The following is a 21,165-nucleotide window of genomic DNA, read 5'->3' on the forward strand; positions in this document are numbered from 1 at the left end:
ATTTGAATATTGTTTTCGAAAGGGGAGGCAAAGAAAATACACTTGGTTGAGTATTATATTTTTTAAAGTCACTTAATTGTTCTAAAAAGCCTTTCAAACGTGTCAATGACGTCATTCATTAGCACAATGCTAGCGTGTTATGGGCAACAACGACCCAACCTGTAAGAAATCAAAAGGACATAAGTACTCGTTCATTCAACTTTTGACCTATAACCCATGTTGAAGTTATACAAACTACAATCAAATCTGAGATTTGTCAACGACAATCAGGTGAAAGAGGCAAATTTAGCCGTCTAGCTCCATTGACTCCCATTCATTCTGCACTCATGGCGATCGCCCCCAGTGGAAATCTAGTGGAACTGCAACCAAAATTCGGTACAATGGGACTTAATACGGAGTGGCAAGGCTCTCCGTAGACGGGCTCTGGCTACATGTAGAGCTGGGGTGGAACCAGGCTTCCTCCATCCCTCACTCTGATGGTTTTTCTATGTGATGAGGGGACTAGGGGTAGGGTGATAATCACAAGGGTGGAACCTGTAAAGGGTGGAACCCATCTCGAAACCACAACAGTTGTAACGTTATGAAAGGTATGTTCAAGATATAAAATATCGAAAATATGTGTCATATTTCAGCGTAGTTGGGCACTGGTCTACGTAGGTGTGAGAAGCATTATGCAGTAAATAAACGTAGGCTAATCGGACCCTGACATTTTGTCTGTTTCAATGCTTGTCTTCCTTCGAGTTGGCTATCCTAAGTAAATACACAGGTAAATCAATAATAACCGTCTTGGTACATGATGATCGTGAACACACCTCTTTTGCAGCGCTTGATCCCGGAAGAAGGCACTTGTCTAATGTCTAAAAGAACTATAAACAGTGGAGGAACCGGGAAGAACCACAACGGTAGAGTTTTTCTTCGGGATTAACATATAAAGGTAGGCTTTAGTTAAACCTTAAACATCATGGCTGTTACGTTGTTCAAATTAACTGCCTGTTTTGTTCACGGCTTTCAACTTACGTGGTTGATCACTGTGGACTACTAGGCTACATCAGCGTTCTCTTCTGCTCGCAGGGCTATGTGATTTTGTGTACAGTCTATGGATATTGTTCATGTTCTTCGATACTTAACACAGTTTGTTGACTTTATGCCGTAACGCATAACTTGGGGTAAATGTCAAGTATTTCATGTAGCATGGCTACTCCACAGATGCCTTAAACTCACCTCTCCCTAAACATTTTCAGGAACCATTTAGCTGCTATTTGACACCCATAAGTGAATCAACTCGCAATGTGGCCTAACCAAGGTAAGCAATAGACTAAATGAAAATAGGCAACCTATATGTAATAACTTGGTGCCCGAGCTTAGTCTATGTTGGTGAGGTTGCTACTAACGACCATGTAGTTATATAGCTATACATTATTCAAACATTATTACACGGCTCTTCACAAGGCAAGTAGAACGCTCCATTGACTTGAATGGGATTTCCCAAAGTTCTAGCGGTCATTATTTCTTGGGAAATGACCTCTGAAAAAAATAATGACCGCTGTCAATGGCAACGGAGTTTGTGCTTCTAATTCAGGTATTTCATATCCCCACGCAAGGACTGGAACTTCATTCAAAAGTGAAAGCAGACGGCTGATCAGCTGTGTTCTAAAGAATGTTTGATTCAAGTTCAGCGTGTTGTTACGAACTATTTCAGCAAATGCCACGATGAACGGTAACAAATCATAGACTGCAGTCTATGTAACAAATAGGCTAGGCTATGTAGGCTAAATTCATATTGTGGGGAGTTTTTTTATTTCGTTTTGGCAAGTAGCCGTGTAATAAGCGGGATAATGTATAGATAATGTATAGTTCTATACATTATCCCTTACATATTTGAGGTGTGACATTGTATTTATTATTATTTCAGGTCCTCCAATGGGTCCCCCTAACCCAGCTCAACCACCTCCAGGCTACCCTGGAATCCCAAATCCAGCTCATCCACCTCCAGGCTACCCTGGAATCCCAAATCCTGCATTCCCCCCTGGGACCGATCCAGCATATCCACCCGGTATGAACCCAGCTATGCCTCCTGGACCGGTTCCTCCTGGTGTCCCAGGGCAACCCTATTTCCCCACTGGCCCAGCTCCCCCACCCTATGCCCCACATGGTGGGGCCTACCCAGGGCCTCATCCACATCCCATGGGACCGGCAATGGGTGGGGCCATAGCAGGGGGGTTAGCCGGGGCAGGAGTGGCTGTGGCGGGACACAAGATGCACAAGAAAATGAAAAAGAATAAGAAAGGAAAGAAGAAACATAAAGAACACAAGGCTCATAAGCATGGCAAGGTGAGTGGTGGAGCTGGGTGGACTTTGGATGAGGGTGTTGCAATGCTAGATAGCGACTGACTCATGGCACAGGCAGCCTGATATATGGTCTAGGGTGTATTCCAAGTGTAACGGTGGTCAGGCAGTGAAGGGACTGAGACCAAAACTGGCTTTTCTCACTTTTATTCCTTTGGGAAAACCAAAACAACATATGCCTTCAGGCACTGGCATACATAAAACAGCATCCAATGCAAAGCATAACGCTTCTGAGAATTGTCTCTTTAAAATAACAAAGAAAGAATCATTCATACAGAAGGATACACCTTTAGCATACTAGACGGTGATGAAATAAACTTAAGAAAAATGCACAGGAAAATATTTCCTCATTCTATAACTAATTCACATTTTACATATGGAGCAACATATGGGAAAACCAAAACAGCATATGCCTTCAGGCACTGGCGTACATAAAACAGCATCCAATGCAAAGCATTTAACGCTTCTGAGAATTCTCTCTTTAAAATAACAAAGAAAGAAACATTCATACAGAAGGATACACCTTTAGCATACTAGACGGTGATGAAATAAACTTAAGAAAAATGCACAGGAAAATATTTCCTCATTCTATAACTAATTCACATTTTACATATGGAGCAACAGGCACTGGCGTACATAAAACAGCATCTGCACAAGCAAAATAAATACAAGGATACAAGGAAGTTTATTGTCACATGCATATAGTGTTACTGGAAGTAAGAAATGCAGTTAAATTGTCTGGTGGCAATTTGTGCATTTATGGGGGGGTAAAAAGTGCAGTAGAAGAGGGGTTTAGTAGATTAACTGGCAAGGGCTGCATAAGAAAGGTGGGGGAGGATTGGGATTGGGGGGGGGGCACCAACAAGGAGCACCCAAGAGCAACAGGGGCAAGGAAAAACTCCCTTACCAAGGAAGAAACCTTGGGCAGATCCACGGCTCAAGGGGCTAACCCAACTGCCAAGGGTCTTTGTGTGTGTGTTGGGGGATGACAAGGGAGATGGGATAGTGTGCTGTATATTATGTGGGGAGAGGGCAGTGTGCAATATGTGTGTTGGAGAAGCTTCCTCATGAGACAATGTGCTGTGTAATGGGGGGGGGGGGGGGCACTGTACTGCAAGTATGGTGAAGGGACTTACTATTGCAAGCAGAGTACTGTATGTATGATGTATGTCCTGAAGACAATGTGCTGTGTATGTAGGGGGGGGGGGGGGCAGTGTGCAGCAAGTATGTAGAGGAGGCTTACTGTAGCAAGCAGTGTGCTGTATGTATGTGAGGTGATGACAGTGATGATGTAAGTGTGTGTGTTTTTTGTGTGTGTTGGGGATGGGGGGGGGGGGGGGGGGGCAGAAAGGCTACGCAATCAAGGACATGGGTAGATAGATGGAGGAGAAAACAAAAATAATAAATAAAAAGTTCTATGGAGATGTGCAAAAGTTGGAGAAAGTCAGATATGTGTGTGTGTGTGTGTGTGTGTTTTGACGTGTGATGAAATAAGAAAATAAATAAAAGGTCTGTAGCATAGGGAGAGGGATGTAAAAGTGCTAAAAGTCATGTAGGTGTGTGTGTGTGTGGGGGGGGGAGTGGTCATGAGTGCTGAGGAGTAAATGAGTGCAAAGTCAGTCTAGTGTGAGTTCAGAGTTGGGAAATGTTTGAGAGTGCTGAGGAGTGAATGTGTGCAAAGTCAGTATAGTGTGAGTTCAGAGTTCGGATGGCCTGGGGATAAAAGCTTCTCCTGAGTCTCTCAGTTCTGGCTTTGTGACATAGGCGTCTTCTTGATTTCAGCGGTAGGAATAATCCATTGTTAGGATGAGAAGAGTCCTTCAGAATCGGTTGGGCTCTTAGGAGTACTCTTCTGGAATAGATGTCTTGTAGAGCAGGGAGTTGAGTTCTTATAGTACGTTCAGCTGAGCGCACTACTCTCTGCAGAGTACTACAATCTCTAACTGTGGAGTTCCCATACCAGGTGATGATGCTACCAGTTAGAACACTCTCAACCGCTGAAGTGTAGAAGGCCGCCCTTCATGATGGATGTAGAAACTTTGAATTTCCTTAGCTGACGAAGGAAGTAGAGTCGTTGTCTGGACTTCTTCAGAACATATTGAGTGTTAACAGTCCATGTTAAGTCTTCAGTAATGTGGACACCAAAGTATTTAAAACTTGTGACTCTCTACAGGTTGCCCGCTGATCATTAGTGGGGTGTAACTGTAGTTCTGCTGCTGCCTTCTGTAATCCACTACCATTTCCTTGGTTTTATTGACATTCAGTGTCAAGCTGTTAGATTGACACCACTGTGCCACCTCATCAACCTGATCCAAGTAGAGCTGTTCATTGTTGTTACTAATCAGGCCCAAGATCACTGTGTCATCTGCAAACTTGATGATGGAGGTATGACTACTGTTGGCTTTGCAGTCATGTGTGTAGATGTTGTACAGCAGTGGACTCAAAACACAGCCTTGGGGAGCACCAGTGCTGATGGTTAATGTGTCAGATGTCAGACCCCCCACTCTAACCACTTGTGAACGGTTGGTGAGAAGGTCAAATATCCAGTGACACAGGGTGGTGTTCAGTCCTAAGGCCTTCATCTTTGTGACCAAGGTGAGAGGTACTATCGTGTTGAATGCTGAACTAAAGTTAATGAACAGCATCCTCACATAATTCCCATTCCCCTCCTCCAGGTGAGTTAAGGTGGTGTGCATGAGGTTTGAGATGGCATCCTCTGTAGACCTGTTGGCTAATTGGAGGGGGTCGAAGGAGGCAGGGAGGGATGAGCAGATAATGTTTTTCACAAGCTTCTCAAAACACTTCATCACTGTAGACGTCAGGGCTACTGGGCGGTAGTCATTCAGACATGATGGACTTTTGTTTTTCGGTACTGGAACAATAACAGACTGCTTGAGGCAAGTAGGAACTGTCTCTTGAGCCAATGATGTGTTAAAGATATAAGTGAACACAGGAGCTAACTGAGCAGCGCAGGATTTCAAAACCCTGTTAGAAATTCCATCCGGTCCAGCAGCTTTTCTACAATTAACCCTCCTAAAGGCATTGCTCACATCGACCTCAGAGACACAGAAAGGTGCATCCTCATTTGCTTCACATGCTGCAGCTAGTGCAAGATAGTGTGCTTCCTTTTACAGACTAAGTTGAATGGGCTATATTAGATGCATCATTCATATCATCACTGTCAGCCCTACTAGAAAGGGAGACATGCAACATGGAACGTTCAGGTGCACAGAACGAATTAATTAATATTCTAAGAGACTCACTAAACATTCACAGATGAAATACGGAGATAATGCATACACATAATGCTAAACTAACTGTAGATTCATTGCCTGCTAATTCATTGACTGAATTGTACTTTCCATGCACACTAAACTAAACTACACTGAATGCATGAAAAGTTGCTAGCAGAGTTTACAGCTAGTCACTAAGACTCAGTGTGTATGATCTCGTGGTCATAATGAAAACATAAATAAACTTTCTCCAAGTTTTTAGAAATGCACCCAAATCCTAACAATACATGTAAAGTAATATAACACAGGTGATATGTCGAAGTTTTCAAAAACAACATTTTACAGTTACAAAATTATAACAAAGTGGGGAGTGCTTTATACAGTCAACCTACCCAATGCAAAGCATAACGCTTCTGATCGGGTACGGCAACAACACAGTAAACGTAGAACCAGAGAATGTCTAATAAGACGGGCTCTGGTAGAACGTAGAACATGGTAAAACCAGAGAATGTCAACGTAGCAGAGCTGCAGTACACCGTTTCTCCAAAGGGGGCGCCAAAACACAAATCTCAATACACCTGCTTAATTACGGCGAAAATCACATACAAACACTAAACTACATTTATAACTCTGTTACACAAGTAGGTGGTTAAGTGACAGATCGAGGACAGAGAAGAAATGGTAAACCTTTGACTTTGTTTAGTTAGGAGATTGAAGCCCCCGTTCTGTTATAAGGTTTACAACTTCCTCTGGCTTATCTTACCTAGGTTTGCCTCTAAATCACCTATTTGGAATCATATCCTGGTCTGAGACTGTATTGTTGATCAGTGTAGCACATGAATGCAAATGTTTGGTACTTTCACTTATACCTGTCTCCTATAGAACAAATTGATGTGACTGTAATGAACATTTGTTCGTAGCCAATAACTATCCTTGCTCTAGTAGTTAGTGGAAGTAGTGTCTACAATTATTTAATGAAAAGTGGTGAAGGTTCCCACTCCTAGTCAACAATTCAAGAGATTTACTTGCGAGTCTTCCTCTCACTAACTATGTTGTGCATAGTAAATATGTGATGAGGGAGGGAGGACCCAGACTTGGTCTATGATACCAGAGTATGAACATCCCTGTGTGCATAAACGTATAGTTTAATTAATTACATACTTTGTTTGTCCACAGCATTCCTCAAGCAGCAGCAGCAGTAGCAGCAGCAGTGACTGACTAAAGTTAGGGTCCAACAAATAGCTGTCAAAAGGGCCCGCCTTGTGAAGTAACATACAACAGATGATTGCTAGCTTCACTGATATTTGTCCTTTTAATGCATTTCATACTAAACTGTATTATTATGTTGTGTCATTTACGAGGATTTGCAAAGCAATTTACTGTATTATTTAATTATCACACTAAAGAAATTTTTAGAATTAAAGAATATTTATCATGAAAATCAATAATGTAAAGCACATTGCCTTAAGCTTCTGATCTTATTTTTTATCTGTCAAAGTACTAGATTAACACTTAAGTAGCACAGCTATTGGACTTTGCAGTCGAAGATACACTAATGTACAATGTTACACTGTATTGTTATAAGGGTTACAGTAAAACTACATTTATGGTAAATTATATGATCATCTAGATGATATGAATGAAAGTGCCTTATCATTAAGGTAGAACCTAAGTTATGGAGTGGTGAATAAAATTCTTGTTAAGATGCTTAAAACCTGCTGAAGCTCTTGTGTGTTATATATTACAAAAGTGAACCTTTGGCTTAATCGGCATTGTCTGAAGCTAAATGATTGGACCAAGCCAGGTTACACCAGGACTGCAATGCAATGCTGTTTTATTAAGATAAGTCTGTTCTTACAGTTTAACCTAATTGTCACACTATCTGTTCATTATCATATTGATTGTATCCCTTGAATTCACTTATCCTTCAGTTAAGATACACTGTCAAGTTTATTCAAACATATCAGCGAATTTGTTTTGGAAAAGATTTTGGGTTATTTTGCATTTGGATTTAGACTGAAATATATGATATTAAAATAATATTTTTTTGTGATGCCTGTATCACTAGAAATGAAAAGATTGGCTGCAGTCCTTATCTGGTGATGCTCTCAAAACATGCATATTTCACGTTACAAATTATAAAAATTGTCTCTGAACTATGTAGTAGACACGCACCATACTAGAAATGCTGTCTGAAGAAGTCTGGTTCTGTCAACGATACCAGACGATACCGTTCACCAAATCCTAGTTGCATCCCTTTACCAGAGAATGTCTAATAAGCCTTTACTGTCTACGGTTGCATCTCATCTGGGTCACGAAATGGGACATTTTGTCAAAATACAAGTCTTTGCATTAACGCAATAACTAGTTCTAATAACATACAGGTTTAGGCCCGGTGGTAATTAATCTGTTCTCTACCCCTCCATTTTTTGACATTTTGTTGAATGTGGTGTTGTGGTGGGGGTGTAATTTATTTAACCTGTATAAAATGTGGGGCTTTATCAGAGAATGTCTAAGCTTTATTCTGACGAAAGCGAAATGGTCTTTGAAAGAACGGATGTTTCCGCGTCGAAGGGGGAGGGGCGGGTGGAAGGGTGAAAGTTCAGAGGTGAGAGATTTGTTGTCTTTGTGTAAAAGAGTGGAGCTCGATCTCACACTATCACTCTTCCCTCTTCCCCGAATCCTTTTAAAACTCTCCCCCTGGGTTTATACCCTCCCGAACCTCTCCCCTTCTACCCTTACAACCCCACCCTCCCCCTGAACACATCTCAAGACACGGATCAGGTAAGATTGTTAAAATTGAAATACATTTTAAAATACTCTTGTGAATTCTAAATGAGGTGTAACGCGCGCTGAAGCTAACTTGCTAATGTTAGCTTAGTTTCTACTGTGAGGCTTGGTGTAAATTTGCTAGGCCGCATGAGCACGCAGTGTAACTACATAGCTTCGATAGCTAACTATCATGCCACCAGCGAATTCGTTTAAATCTCATATATCATTTAGCTCATAGTAATTGATGGGACGTGATGTATTTTGTCGTTTGCATTAATTTGGTAGGTTTAGAAATGTTCGAATAATCATGTAGCCATTCAATTATTAGTTTCTAAAATTAGCAGTGGTTGTCAACGTGCACACTCAACACCGACCAGCTAATGTTAGCTAGTCTGCTAAATGGATCATGCTAATCGCCCGGTCGTAAATCCACCTAAAGGCACTAGTTAGCATCTATGTTATTGTCGTAGTTTGTGGGTTCAGTTTGTGGAATCAGGTTTATCCTTGTTTAAATATATGCTCAGCAACTACATGGAATCGGAACACAGGCACACAGTTGGCCGTTTTACATTTGAAGGTTGTTTTAGTTCTCAATCGGGTTAGCAAGTTAGCCGTTAGCTAATGATATTGCAGTGTTGTATTGCCAGGTAAGGTAGCTAACGTTAGCCGCGGTTTTCCAGATAACATGGGCTAGCCAGCGGTAGTTTGTTAGCTTTAAAGTGCAACATCAAGCATGTTCTTATGTATCTTTTGTTCAAAAATGTTGTTTGTATAGAAAAACTCAACAATTTGTTACTGCCATTCAAAACTGGCATCTAAGGAGCGTGAGATCTTTGCACTAATCTGAGTTGTATGTTCATTTGAATGAAACATGCCTAATACAATGGTAGTTTACAGCAAACTGTTATATCTCCACAATCCGAATGTATTTTTGACAATTCTGTATGACCACCCATAGCTGATCCAGAAGGCTTTATCCCATATGATCAAGCTTAATGTATTTGATCAAAACTTATCCATGCTTTGCAGTCATAACAACTAACTTGGTGCATTCACCATTCTTTCATGATTTGCTTGCCAGCTGCTTAAGCCTTCTCCCACAGTTCTCAGAATGTCCTCTCCTCTTCTTCCTCAGATCCATCTTTGTGACCAAAGACCCCCCAATCTTTTTTCTTGTCAGCTTCTCTCCCGGACATTGTAGTTATGGACTCCGGTGTAATCGAAGGAGGACTCAATGTCACCCTGACCATCAGGCTTCTCATGCATGGCAAGGTCAGTCCCCTTGTTGTGGATAATTGGTCAGAGGGTTGTAATGTAATTTGTCAACGTGTTTGTAGTTTACCATTCTCCCAGTCATGTAAAACAAGGTATTTCTTGGTGCCATGTCTTTCACCAGTTGGTTTATCCTTATGGGGTTGGAAGGATGGAAAATATGACTCAATTAAGCCAATGCCTAACTTCTGTATATTTTGTCTTCAATAGGAAGTTGGAAGCATCATTGGAAAGGTATGTTGGGGCGCCTTCTGTAGATGTAGGGATTTGAAATTGTATGGTTCTCTAAAATATTTTCCTCTTTCTCCCCTCACAGAAAGGTGAATCTGTTAAGAAGATGAGAGAGGAGGTGAGTTTCATTTAGTTGCAGCATGACCAAAGAAGCTTTTGACTTTCATTATTAAAAAAGATGTTGATCAGAGAGATGGATCAGTCGTGAGTAAAAGTGCTTTGATCTTGAGGCTGTTGATGTTCAGGTTTCTTTTGGGCTCTTCTAAGGACTTTTTTGTTCTTACTTTCAGAGTGGAGCCCGCATCAACATCTCAGAGGGGAACTGTCCAGAGAGAATCATAACCCTGGCTGGTCCTACCACCGCCATCTTCAAAGCATTCTCCATGATCATCGACAAATTGGAGGAGGTGACCCCCCCCCCCCCCCCCCACACACACACACACACACACACACACAGACACAGACACATTTATCTATCTCTCAGAGCAAATCTTTGAGCAGTTGTCAAAATGACATTCTGAAAGGTATACTCAATTTATTTTCAATAGATGCCCCTACAGAACCCCCTCAGCATGACTGGAGAGACCAGTTCAGAGTAGCACATTGTTGCATACTACTGAACACACTTGATCTTAACCTGGCTGTGTTTCTCTCCTCAGGACATAAGCAGCTCGATGACCAACAGCACAGCCACCAGCAAGCCCCCTGTGACCCTGCGCATCGTGGTGCCTGCTAGCCAGTGTGGCTCGCTCATTGGCAAAGGAGGCTGCAAGATCAAGGAGATACGAGAGGTTGGACACTGCCAAGTTTCTAAATTATGCGTCACCCCCCTCCCCCCCCTTTTTTTTTTTAAGAAGGGGAACATTTCATCACCCATCGATAGTTTTGTGGTTGGCACAAAGCGTGCTGACTGCTTCTGCGTGCGTTGGGTGGATACCCCTGGAGGGCTTGTTCAGTCCTATGACAGGAATAAGTAAGGCAGGTTTTATGAGTTGTTCAGAACCTACTCGCAGCTTAGACTTTAATAGGTTCATCTAAAGCATGTCAAATACTGTAATTATGATCCGTTTGAACTCATTGATGGTAATGACTAGCTAATATTTCCCATGCAATCTCAGCCTAGAGCATTTTATAACTTGTTGAGGACTTGCCCTTGTCCTGATTCAGTCCATGAGAAATTCCATGTGAGTGCGTGCATCTCGGTATCAACAATAATTAATTTTGTCTGCTATTTTCTCTCTCGCCTGCTCTCTGCCTGCCAGTCCACGGGTGCCCAGGTTCAGGTGGCAGGTGACATGCTCCCCAACTCTACGGAGCGTGCCATCACCATCGCAGGCACTCCTCAGTCCATCATCGAGTGTGTCAAGCAGATCTGTGTGGTGATGCTGGAGGTATAGTCATTCCCCTCCATCCTTTCATTTATTTGTCCCTCTGCTTTGCATTGGCTGTGAATCTTTAATCTAATACAATTTAGAACAACCTATACAAACATATTGTTCTTATTTAATATGTAAATTTCTTTATTTTTGTGTGTGTTTGTTTGTTTTGTGTTTGTTTGTTTGTTTGTGCAGTCTCCTCCAAAGGGAGTCACCATCCCCTACAGACCCAAACCCTCAGGATCCCCTGTGATCTTCGCTGGAGGACAGGTAACCAGACTCTGACCCCCCACCACCCCACCCCATCCTACCCTACCCTCACGCCTCAGGCCATTGTACAGACCCCCACATCAAGGCCCCTTCCTCTTCCCTCAGTGTTTTTGATTTCTTCTGAAAAGCCCTAGACCTCACCTCAGAGTTGTGAATTGAAATCAAACCGATTATAAAAGGCTGCTGGGCATGAAAATGAGATGTGTTTTTTTCCCTCCCTCCTCCGCTCACACCTTTTTCCTCTCCATTTGTTCTAATTAATGTGTGTTCTTTCATTTCTTTCTAAAAAAAAACAACAAAAAACCCCCCAACCCTGTCTCTCCTTTTGAAACGGTCTGTCTTGTGTTTCTGATACTGTGTGCTCTTGCCACTGGAGCGGCCTGTCTGCACTGTCTCTCCACCCACCATTGTGTGCCTGCTGAATGAATTGAATCGCTGGAGACAATGGCTCAGCTGTTAGCCCGGGCCGTTTGGGTTGAGCTGGGCCTGTGCAGGAGTGAAAATGTGTTTATTATCTGCTTTTATCCGTGTGCTCTTTTGCTCTTCAAGCCTCTGTGCAGCTCCACCCTACCCCCACACACATCCTCTTCCTCCTCCTCCTCCTGCTCCTCACCACCTCTTGGTCATGTGGAGATTTTGGACAAGACATGCACTTAAAAAAACATTTATTTTCCTTTCCTTTTCAGATTTTTGTTTTGAATAGTGTGTACGGGGTATTGTTTACATGTTTCAGGTGTGTGTATTTGTGTGTGTGTGTGTGTGTGTTCACCATTCCCTTTGCTGACTCTGATGGGTGTCTTAGTCATGAGTGTGCCGTGATGGTGGTGGCACCCCCATGAACGCTGTGTTCTCGTTTCAGGCGTATGCCGTTCAAGGACAGCACGCGATTCCGCAGCCAGATGTAAGTGCTGTAGAACCCCCACCCCCCTCTTACTTCCTCCCAGCCCACCCAACCCCCACACTCTCCCCCCTTCTCCACTCCTCCCATCCAAACCCCACCACCTTGCCATTCCAGCCCCCCCCTGTCCCCACCCAACCTTCCCCTGAGTGTGGAGTGATTCACCCTGCACTCCTGCACTCTCCATCTGGTAAGAGAGGGCTCATGTGTGCCCTCGATCTTCAGCTGCCTCCAACCTGAGTCCTCTGCAACTTGTCCTGGGCAGCTCTCGTGGGTTAACCTGAAAGGCATCACTGACCCTGTCTTTGATGCATAGCTAGAGAGAAAAGTTAGCCTTCATAGACTGCAATGACAGTAGTTGACACAGTTAGCAAAGTAGCTAACAGCTAGCAGTGGTTTATGGTCTTGTTAGCTTGATGGCTTGTTTGTCAATCACATGTAAGGCCAACCATTGTGTGGTGTTTGTGGGTGTGGATTGTGATCCCCTGCTAGCGCTCCTGTCTTAGCTTGCTATCTGCTAGCATGTGTCTGCATGGTCAGACCTGGTTGTTGGCCTCTGAGACCTGTTGGCTTAAGTGGGGGGAAGCACAGGACCAGGTTTGGAAGCAGTTTTAGACAAAAACTTTAGACAAGAACAATGGATGTTGTAGTATTTGTCCAGATTCTCCACCCCTTTACTGCTGTCTGTCCTTTCTCTCACGGTCTTCCTGTCTTTCTTTTTTTTTGTGTTTTTCTTCTCTCGTCTGCTCACTGGCCTATCTTGTTTGCATGCTCTGCTAGATCTGACATTTTCAATTAAACTGGATTAGTTTGGAAATATGGACTGGAAAGTACCATATGCCACAAATGAGCACGCCTCAGTGTTGTGTGTAGTGCAACTCGTAGACAATCATTTTGGGTTGAAATGCCATTGCATTGTGTTCATCCATCAACCACCATTGAAAAGCAGTAAGTACATTGGTGTCCTCAATGTCACTGGTTTGTACATTCAAAGTGTGTCCAGTAGATCACCATTGCGTCTTGTATGAAACCCCCTCCACCAGTTACGTTGCGTCCAAAAACATGTGCACGCCACTCTGTGTTTCATGTCTGAAAACTGAATCTGGAATTGGGGAGGGAGATAAATAAAAAAGAAAGAAGGCATTGAAGTGAGCCAACGTTGTGAAACGCTCTGTTTACTGACCGTTCTCTCTCTATCCATCTCTTCTCCTTTCCTTTCTTTGCCCTGCTTCTCTCCCTTGCCCCCTCTCTCTCGCTCTCACAGTCTTCCTCTGCCTCTATCTCTCCTCAGCTCACCAAGCTCCACCAGCTAGCCATGCAGCAGAGCCCCTTCCCTCTGGCCCCTAGCAACCAAGGCTTCACTGGTAAGACCCCTGAGGGACTTGCAGTTCACACACATTGTGCCTCTGTGCTTGGAGACCCATGTTCCCCTGGTTTTGATCAGTGTGGGCTTGTGGGATTAGTGTTCAGTTTTGGTTATAGTCTTTTGATGGCCAGATATGAGATGTATGCATGTCTTTCTTTAAGAGTGAAATTGTCTCTTGCAGTTGCAATGGTTAAATATGTTGTCGTGAGCAGGGGCGTCGCTAGCAGTTGAAAACATTCGGGGCTTAGCCCACAGAGTCTAAATGGTTCTCATAATTTTGCCTGCCCTTGCTGCTCATTTCTGATAAATGAATCCACCAATACTAGCCTCATTTGCGCCACATTGATTGTATATTATGGACAATAATATTTTGACAATTAAAGGATGTAATGACCTATTGCTATCTTGACATTTCTGAATGAAAATGATCTATATAGCCTATAGCCACCTAGCAGAGTGGTGTTTTAAATAGCAAGATTCATCATATGGTTCATGTTAAGCTTAGCTTAAGGAGAACGAATCATTGAAGACTCCCTAATTCGATTCTACAAAGGCAAAGTAAGTATAGGCCAGCACTGTTTGGCCAGTTCCAAACTGTAGGCTAGTGAGTGCAGGGCAGGCTGATAACAAACCTGAACTTGTAGCCTAAATGACGAGAACAGCATAACTCCTCCACCTCCTTGTCCTTTTTGCCTTTATGATTTCTTTATAACTTTCTTATACCGAATAGGAAATGCAAACAATGACATGCCCAACCCTGGATATGACTGACTCTCACACTCTCTCTTGTGCGCAAGCTCTAAGTAGCCTACGTTTCAAATGATGTTATATGGTAAGGTAACATTCAAGTTCAGCTGCTAGAAAGAGAGTGAGAGGACATGTATGTTTGATAAATAGGGCCAGCATCTCTATATTTATTGAATAGCAAATAAGAGGTGAATTTGCCTCAATTGTTTAGCACATTTGATGGCATCTTAATCAAGCAGCATTATCCATTACATGTAGTTTTTCTCCCCTCTACCAGCGCTCATGTTGGAAAGGAGTAGATGATTTTAGACAAAATGGAGAACCTGTCTCCCTATGTGTTCATCATCGCGATGTTGAGTCACACTCTCCTTCGTTTTGCAGGGATGGATGCCTCTGCCCAAACTGGTTCCCATGAGATGACCATTCCAAATGATGTAAGTGTTTTCTGCTCTGGTTGACCACATCCTTTCCCGCATCCTCGTTAAACTAGCCTCCTTTCGGGGCGGCACTGTGGCGCAACAGGCTCCAGCGCCCGTACCATATTCGGGTCCTAGTGCTCACCTGCGGTCATGTCCCAATCCCACCCCATCTCTCTCCCACTCACTTCCTGTCCATCTTCACTGTCCTGTTGGAATAAAGGCAAAAAAAGCCCAAAAAAACTAGCCTCCTTAATGTTCTCCTCTCCTTATGCAGTTGTGTGCCACTCACATCATTGCTGATGATCTCTCCCACTTAAATTTTTCCCCTGCTGTTTGTGGGATTTGTCATGTTCTCAGATGTGGTCATTAGCCGTTTGAACATTTGTGGGCGTTTTAACTGAAAGCTTAACCAAAAGCTTCCTTTGTTTTGTTCTGTCTGCCGGTCTCTCAGTCCCTCATGCTGTTTCTTTTGCTCAACTTCCGTCTTTTGTCTCCGTTCAGTTGATCGGGTGCATCATTGGCCGTCAGGGTGCCAAGATCAATGAGATCAGGCAGATGTCTGGGGCTCAGATCAAGATCGCCAACCCCGTGGAAGGTTCCACGGATCGGCAGGTCACCATCACTGGCTCCCCTGCCAGCATCAGCTTGGCCGAGTACCTCATCAACGCCAGGTGACTACCTACTTACACATACTCACTCACTCACTCACACTCTCTCTCTCTCTCACACACACACACACACACAAAGTGGACTCCTGTCTGTGTCGCCAAGTCATGGCTGCCTCTCTGATCTCAAGTCTCCATTCAGCGGTCATAGTGTTGCAGTTGACTTAATTTCCCCTCCTATTCAAAGCAGTTGATAATGACACCCTCCCTTTCTGACCTTTGTCAAAGTAAATGTCTTTCTGTCAACCCCAGCTTTGGCCACCCTTGGCCTTCCTGGCCTGTAGTAGTGTCCTGTGCTCTCTGTGTGTCCGTCAAGTCTCACTTCCCATGTGTGTGTTAGTTTGTGGTGCTGTCCTCTTCCTCCTCCTCCTCTTTCTCCTCCTCTCCCTCTTCCTCTCTCCCTCTCTCCCTCCCTCCCCTTCTACACCTTCCCTGTCTTTTCTCCCCATCCTCTTTGACTTTCCCTGTAACCCATGCCCACTCTGTGTCCCTCTCTTTCTTCTCCCTCTCTTTCTCTTTCTACAGTGTAGAGTCCTCTAAATCTCCCTCCTCCTCCTCCTCCTCCTCCTCCTCTTCCTCCTCCTCCTCCTCCTCCTCTTCCTCGAACCCTGAACAGGCCCTCAGCACGAGCCTCTGCCCTCTCACCTCTACTACTACTACTACTACTACTGCTACTACTACCACCTCTCCTGCCGCTACTACTGCTGCTACCTTTTCCTCCTCTTCCTCCTCTTCCTCTTCCTCCTCCACTTCCTCCTCCTGTGTGGTGCCCCTCTCAGCCTCCATCTCTCTGTCCTCCTTGTTGGCGCCTGGCCCCGCCTCCACCTCGTCCCGTGCCTCTTCCTCTTCCCCCTCCCAGTTTCCCGGCTCCTCCTCCTCCTCCCCCGCCACTGCCTGTGTCTCCAGTCTGCTCAGCCTCAAGCCCCTCCCCCTGCTGGCGCTCCATGTTGTCAGTGGGTCGGCCTCGTCTAGCCCCGTTTCCACCTCTACCTCCGCCAACCCCGAGCCCAAGATGGCTTCTGAGTTGGGCTCCAAGTCCAAGAAGCGGCGGCTGTCCCACTATTAGGCCCCCCCACCCCACTCCCAGCACAGGCTTGATCAACCCCTGCACTGCTGTAGGCATGGCCGTGCCCGTAATACTTTACTCTTCTCACCTGGTGTAAAAATAGCAAGAAGGAAGTGTGTGTATGTTGAGACCTGGCCTTCAGTTTTAAGATTTGATATCTCTGTATTTGGGTTATTGATCTCTTGCCTTTTCTCTCTTCAACTCTCGCTATCTATATTACTCTTGTCTCGTATGTGTAAAGGACATTTGAGTCCATGGTCTTTGTAAGGAATTTTATTAACTCACTTTTTCTCCTGATAATTTCTAACTTCAGCTCTTTGGTTGTCTCTTTTGGCTGTGAGCTCAGGTAGCCCTAAACTGTGTGTGTGCTTCAGAGACAACCCCTATACTCTTAAAGAGCAGTGGATGTGGGTTTTGTATAGAGCTGCTTGTAGGCCAAACCATGTGGTTTAGTGTGGCGTAAATGCTTTAACCCTCCTTTCTGTTTTCTGTAATGCCAAACAGTGTGCTCATTTGACAGGGATGCACACCAGTACTCTTGTTTCCCCGTTTCATTCACTCATTCATTTCCTTGGCTGCCCCACCGATACAGTAATGCAGTTGATCCCTACTGGTTTCCCTCTGAAAGCTTTGGTGTTGTCACAGGAAACCCATCCAGTTTCATTTCCCAGATCTCCCATCTCTCCTGCAACCTCTCAAAGAATTGACCTTTATTTTCTTTTGTTTGTCTGGATAGGAGGCTCATTTGCGCAAGTTGACATGAAACAAACCATAGTTGAATAACTCACCCAGTTGTTTCCAGTTTTAAATTGAGATTGAGATTTTAAATTGTTAGCATTTACCCTGGAAGTGAACCTGCTGCATGCCCAAGATGGTCTAGGGGTTTATGTTTTGGCCTTTCCAGGGAGCAGTCATGATCAGGGCTAGCGTGTGTGTGTGCACGAGAGAGATTTTTGTTTGTTATTTACATATTCTGAAGCATACAATGGCTTATTTTGTTCTCCTTCCAATGTCTCCTCACTCCAGGCTTTCCTCTGAGGCTACAGGACTGGCGACCAACTGATTTTGTTTTTTGACACTGCATCTCCGCACTCACCCCACTTCTTTTTACCACCATCATCAGCATCTTAGCAAAACAGCGGTCAAATGCGACCCTTCAGTATTTCCCAGAATTCCCGTCTCACTCTCCCCTTCTGTTCCAGTCATGCCCACTCATATTCGACATGCTTTTTATTTATAAATATTTTTTTGTTTCTGTTTATTAATAATTTTTTCCACTCAAATTTGGTTTTTAAAATCCCCTCGGGTCCAGTGGAGAAAGTTTTAATGATTTATTGTTATTATTATTATTATTATTATTATTATTATTATTATTATTATTAGAGTATTTTCCCCCTTTTTATTTTAATGAAAGGATCGAGAGGAGAAAAAACTTGCTTCTCCTGTCTTTGTTTGCCATCACAAGAGTATAGAGGTGGAAAAATCTGAATAGGCATAGGTTTAGTTTCTGTAAAGTCGGATTTTTTTTCTTCAAAACATAAAAAAGAGGCAAAAAAAGGAAAAATAAAAAAAAAATCTTAAAAATATGTAGATTGATTGTTTTTATTTTCTGCCTGTTCTGTTTTCCAGAATTTTTTTTTTTTTTTCTTTTTCTTTCTTTAACTCTTGTTTTCCCCCCATCCTCCCCTCCCAACCACCACTGTTCCTCTAACCCACACCCTGTCCTGATTTGGCATTATACACACACACACACACATACACACACTTGCATCATGATAAACTAAAAATGCTCGAATTCAGGGGGATATATTTTATCCACCATATTTAGAGGGCCCTATTTATTTATAGAAGTCTGGCCCTGTACTGCTGCTGGGACTTTTGTTGTTTATTTGGGGTATAGCGAATGATCATAACACCCACCAGTGGCTACTGCACTCATACATATCATTTAAACTGTGTACTCCGTCACCTTTAAAAGAAAATATACTTTTTTTTCTGTCTCATTCCTATTTTTCCACCTACCCTTTTTGCACTTGTTTCTGATTTCGGAGGAAGCTTTGTGCTCTGGGATTTGGGGGGAGGAGGGGGAGGCAGGTTGAGGGTCGGGCTCAGAAGCAGTGCTTTCCTTTCTTTTGTTTTGTAAAGACTGATACTACTAAAACCGAGTTGGAATATTTGTTTTAAAATGGAGGAAATATTTTTTTTAACTACCAAAGGGGATTGACTCCTGGAAATATTGACAGGTCTTGTGTATAAATGTGATACGGCTAAAGAACAGGATTGCTAAGCTGAATTTAGATGAAGTACAGTAAAGGTATGAGTTAACACTACTTTTCCTGCTCTTTGCTTTGTTTGCTCGAGTCGAAATTTTATTTTTATTATTTGCAGGAAAGAATTTACTACTTTGTGCACATTCTCAAAAAAACTGTAGACCTGGGTGCCACAAAATTGTTGGAAGACAATTAAACAGATGTGAAATGCTTAAACTACAAAATTGTTTTTGAGATCTCTTTATTAATACTAATCTCCCCTTGCATTGTCTGTTCCTATACTACTGTACCATGTATGTTTCAGATGAACTAGTTGACTAACTGACGACCAATGAACTGCAAACCCAAATTGAACAGTAGCTCTGTGTTAGTATGGTATGAGGGAGATGTGGTATAGGCTTAAAAATCGGTTGGGGTCAAGCATGCATACAGCTGTGCACCCTTTGGTCAACCATATTAATTGAACTTCGAAAAGCAGTTTTCATAGATAGATACTTTATTGATCCCCAAGGGGAAATTCAAGGTCTTAACAAGGAGATGTGTTATATGTTCTGTAAATGACTACCACCTGCTCAAGTTTAGGCGTGACACTTCACTACTTAAACCCTCATGAGTGTGTATGCTTGGGTGTACTGTGCATGTGTGGGTGCATACAGACACAAGACACAGTCTTAAACAGAGTGATTTTTAATTAATCTTAATTTCATTTTTTAAATATATCTATTGTACACAGCTACAATACGTAATGTCGTATAAAACCAAACATTTTAATTTTGTTCTTTTCAGTTTTTTGTTTTCTGTAGTACTAAACATATACGTGCCTTTTAAACCTCCAGTCACCAGGGGGCAGTATTCTATTGCTGTACTGGCAACAAGACCTTTAGTGGATAATATCTGACATACACTAAGTTTTCATTCAGTTTTACACCCCTTACATTAAAGGGAACAATAATTTCGTGAGTTGGTAATGTACACGTGATGGTTAATCTTTTAACCTTCTATTTTGTATCCTTAAAAATGAACACCGATAAGTCAAGTAACTTTAAACGGACACAGAAAGCTGCCTTTTCTAGCTCAGAGAAGAGAACAGTACTTGCAGAGTGAGTGGTGTAACGTCGTAAGGATGCGGAGGTTACTCGGCAATGCAGGGCCGTACACTGGAATCGAACGCGACTCCAATAGCACCAGATATAGAACTGGAGATGTGGAGGTGAGGCGGTCAGCTTTCCAACACCACCTGACGAGGTGGTCCTTCAAGCATCATCCTTATCACTCCCCCCCCCCCCCCCCCCCCACTGCATAAAAACATTCAGTATGGCACCACTGACTGTGCCAAGTCTTCGAGCCCACCCAAACCCCCTGCTTCACACCACCTCTGATCCTGGGGAGTGGAGTGTTACATGGATCTGCACTGACACATCTACCTACTGCAATCATGAGTGGTTTGCCCATGTGTGGCCTTAAGTGCTTTTGGAATCAACTTAGAATACAGTCTGGAGTACACATACTATAGTACAAGCATGCTTTTTTTAAATGATCTGTACACTCCCAGATGCTAGTGGTGAGTTTTTTTACACGCAGAATGAATGGTGGCAATGTAGTTGCATGTCAATTCTTTTTTCCCTGTCATAATTAACACTACAATGTTGGATGAATCATCCATCAAGTCATTAATGCATTTGTGCAGCCAGAAGGGCTGACTTAGTTTGTTCTCTGATGAGGAATGATTTGGAGCTGAAATATTGCTTATTCCTGGTTGTTCATTTCACAATCTTGTTAACGACAGAGGTGTCCAACACAATATGACAGCCCCCCCCTCCCCGCAAACTTGGTGAAAATGTCAGCACCATATTGTACAGTATCAGCTTATAACTCTTTAAAATGTGTACTTTGTACAATGGCAAGAGGTAAAATATTTACATGGTCAATAACTTAACATGCCAAATGTAGAAAAAAACGATGACAACGCAGTCCCTGATACAAAACAAGTAAACAAGAAAAAAACACAAAAATAAATAAAAGTAAAAAATGTAAACATGATTTGATTAATTCAAGCTAAACATTTGATCTTGGTTACCATCACATCTCTCTTAAATTAAGTGCAAAACGTAAAAATAAGTCACTGGCAAGTAACGGATTTTAAAAAAAGGAAAAAAAGAGAAAGAATCAAAGCTAGACCAACGGAGTAATGGGCACAGAGGACCACTTGAGAATAAATATGTACAAGTAAGTTA

General features: G+C 42.9%; 2 protein-coding genes across 6 annotated transcripts; both read left to right on the plus strand.

Moving 5' to 3' along the window:
- The first annotated feature begins 270 nt into the window (after positions 1 to 270).
- Positions 271 to 7,297, plus strand: prr13 (proline rich 13). The gene is made up of 5 exons (XM_076267622.1): positions 271 to 587; positions 824 to 934; positions 1,242 to 1,303; positions 1,913 to 2,331; positions 6,756 to 7,297. The coding sequence occupies exons 3-5, from the start codon at positions 1,288 to 1,290 to the stop codon at positions 6,795 to 6,797; spliced, it is 477 nt and encodes a 158-aa protein (XP_076123737.1). The 5' UTR covers positions 271 to 587; positions 824 to 934; positions 1,242 to 1,287; the 3' UTR covers positions 6,798 to 7,297.
- A 900-nt stretch (positions 7,298 to 8,197) lies between these two features.
- On the plus strand, positions 8,198 to 19,155 carry pcbp2 (poly(rC) binding protein 2). Of its 5 annotated transcripts, none has more exons than XM_076269110.1 (13): positions 8,198 to 8,363; positions 9,487 to 9,623; positions 9,834 to 9,857; positions 9,940 to 9,972; positions 10,145 to 10,261; positions 10,514 to 10,645; positions 11,117 to 11,245; positions 11,426 to 11,500; positions 12,360 to 12,401; positions 13,690 to 13,762; positions 14,893 to 14,945; positions 15,432 to 15,601; positions 17,688 to 19,155. In XM_076269110.1, exons 2-13 carry the CDS (start codon positions 9,555 to 9,557, stop codon positions 17,722 to 17,724), a joined length of 954 nt encoding a protein of 317 aa, XP_076125225.1. In that variant the 5' UTR covers positions 8,198 to 8,363; positions 9,487 to 9,554; the 3' UTR covers positions 17,725 to 19,155. The 5 variants fall into 5 exon arrangements, with proteins under 5 accessions (XP_076125225.1, XP_076125224.1, XP_076125227.1 ...); XM_076269109.1 differs by having other exon boundaries at positions 9,532 to 9,623; positions 13,663 to 13,762; XM_076269107.1 differs by having other exon boundaries at positions 8,199 to 8,363; positions 13,663 to 13,762.
- The last annotated feature ends 2,010 nt before the right edge of the window (positions 19,156 to 21,165 follow it).

Source organism: Alosa pseudoharengus, unplaced genomic scaffold, assembly GCF_046254945.1.
Source record: "Alosa pseudoharengus isolate Yale_2024_CS ecotype anadromous, Long Island Sound unplaced genomic scaffold, YU_APseudo_1.1 YU_APseudo_1.1_scf_5, whole genome shotgun sequence".
NCBI lineage: Eukaryota > Metazoa > Chordata > Actinopteri > Clupeiformes > Clupeidae > Alosa > Alosa pseudoharengus.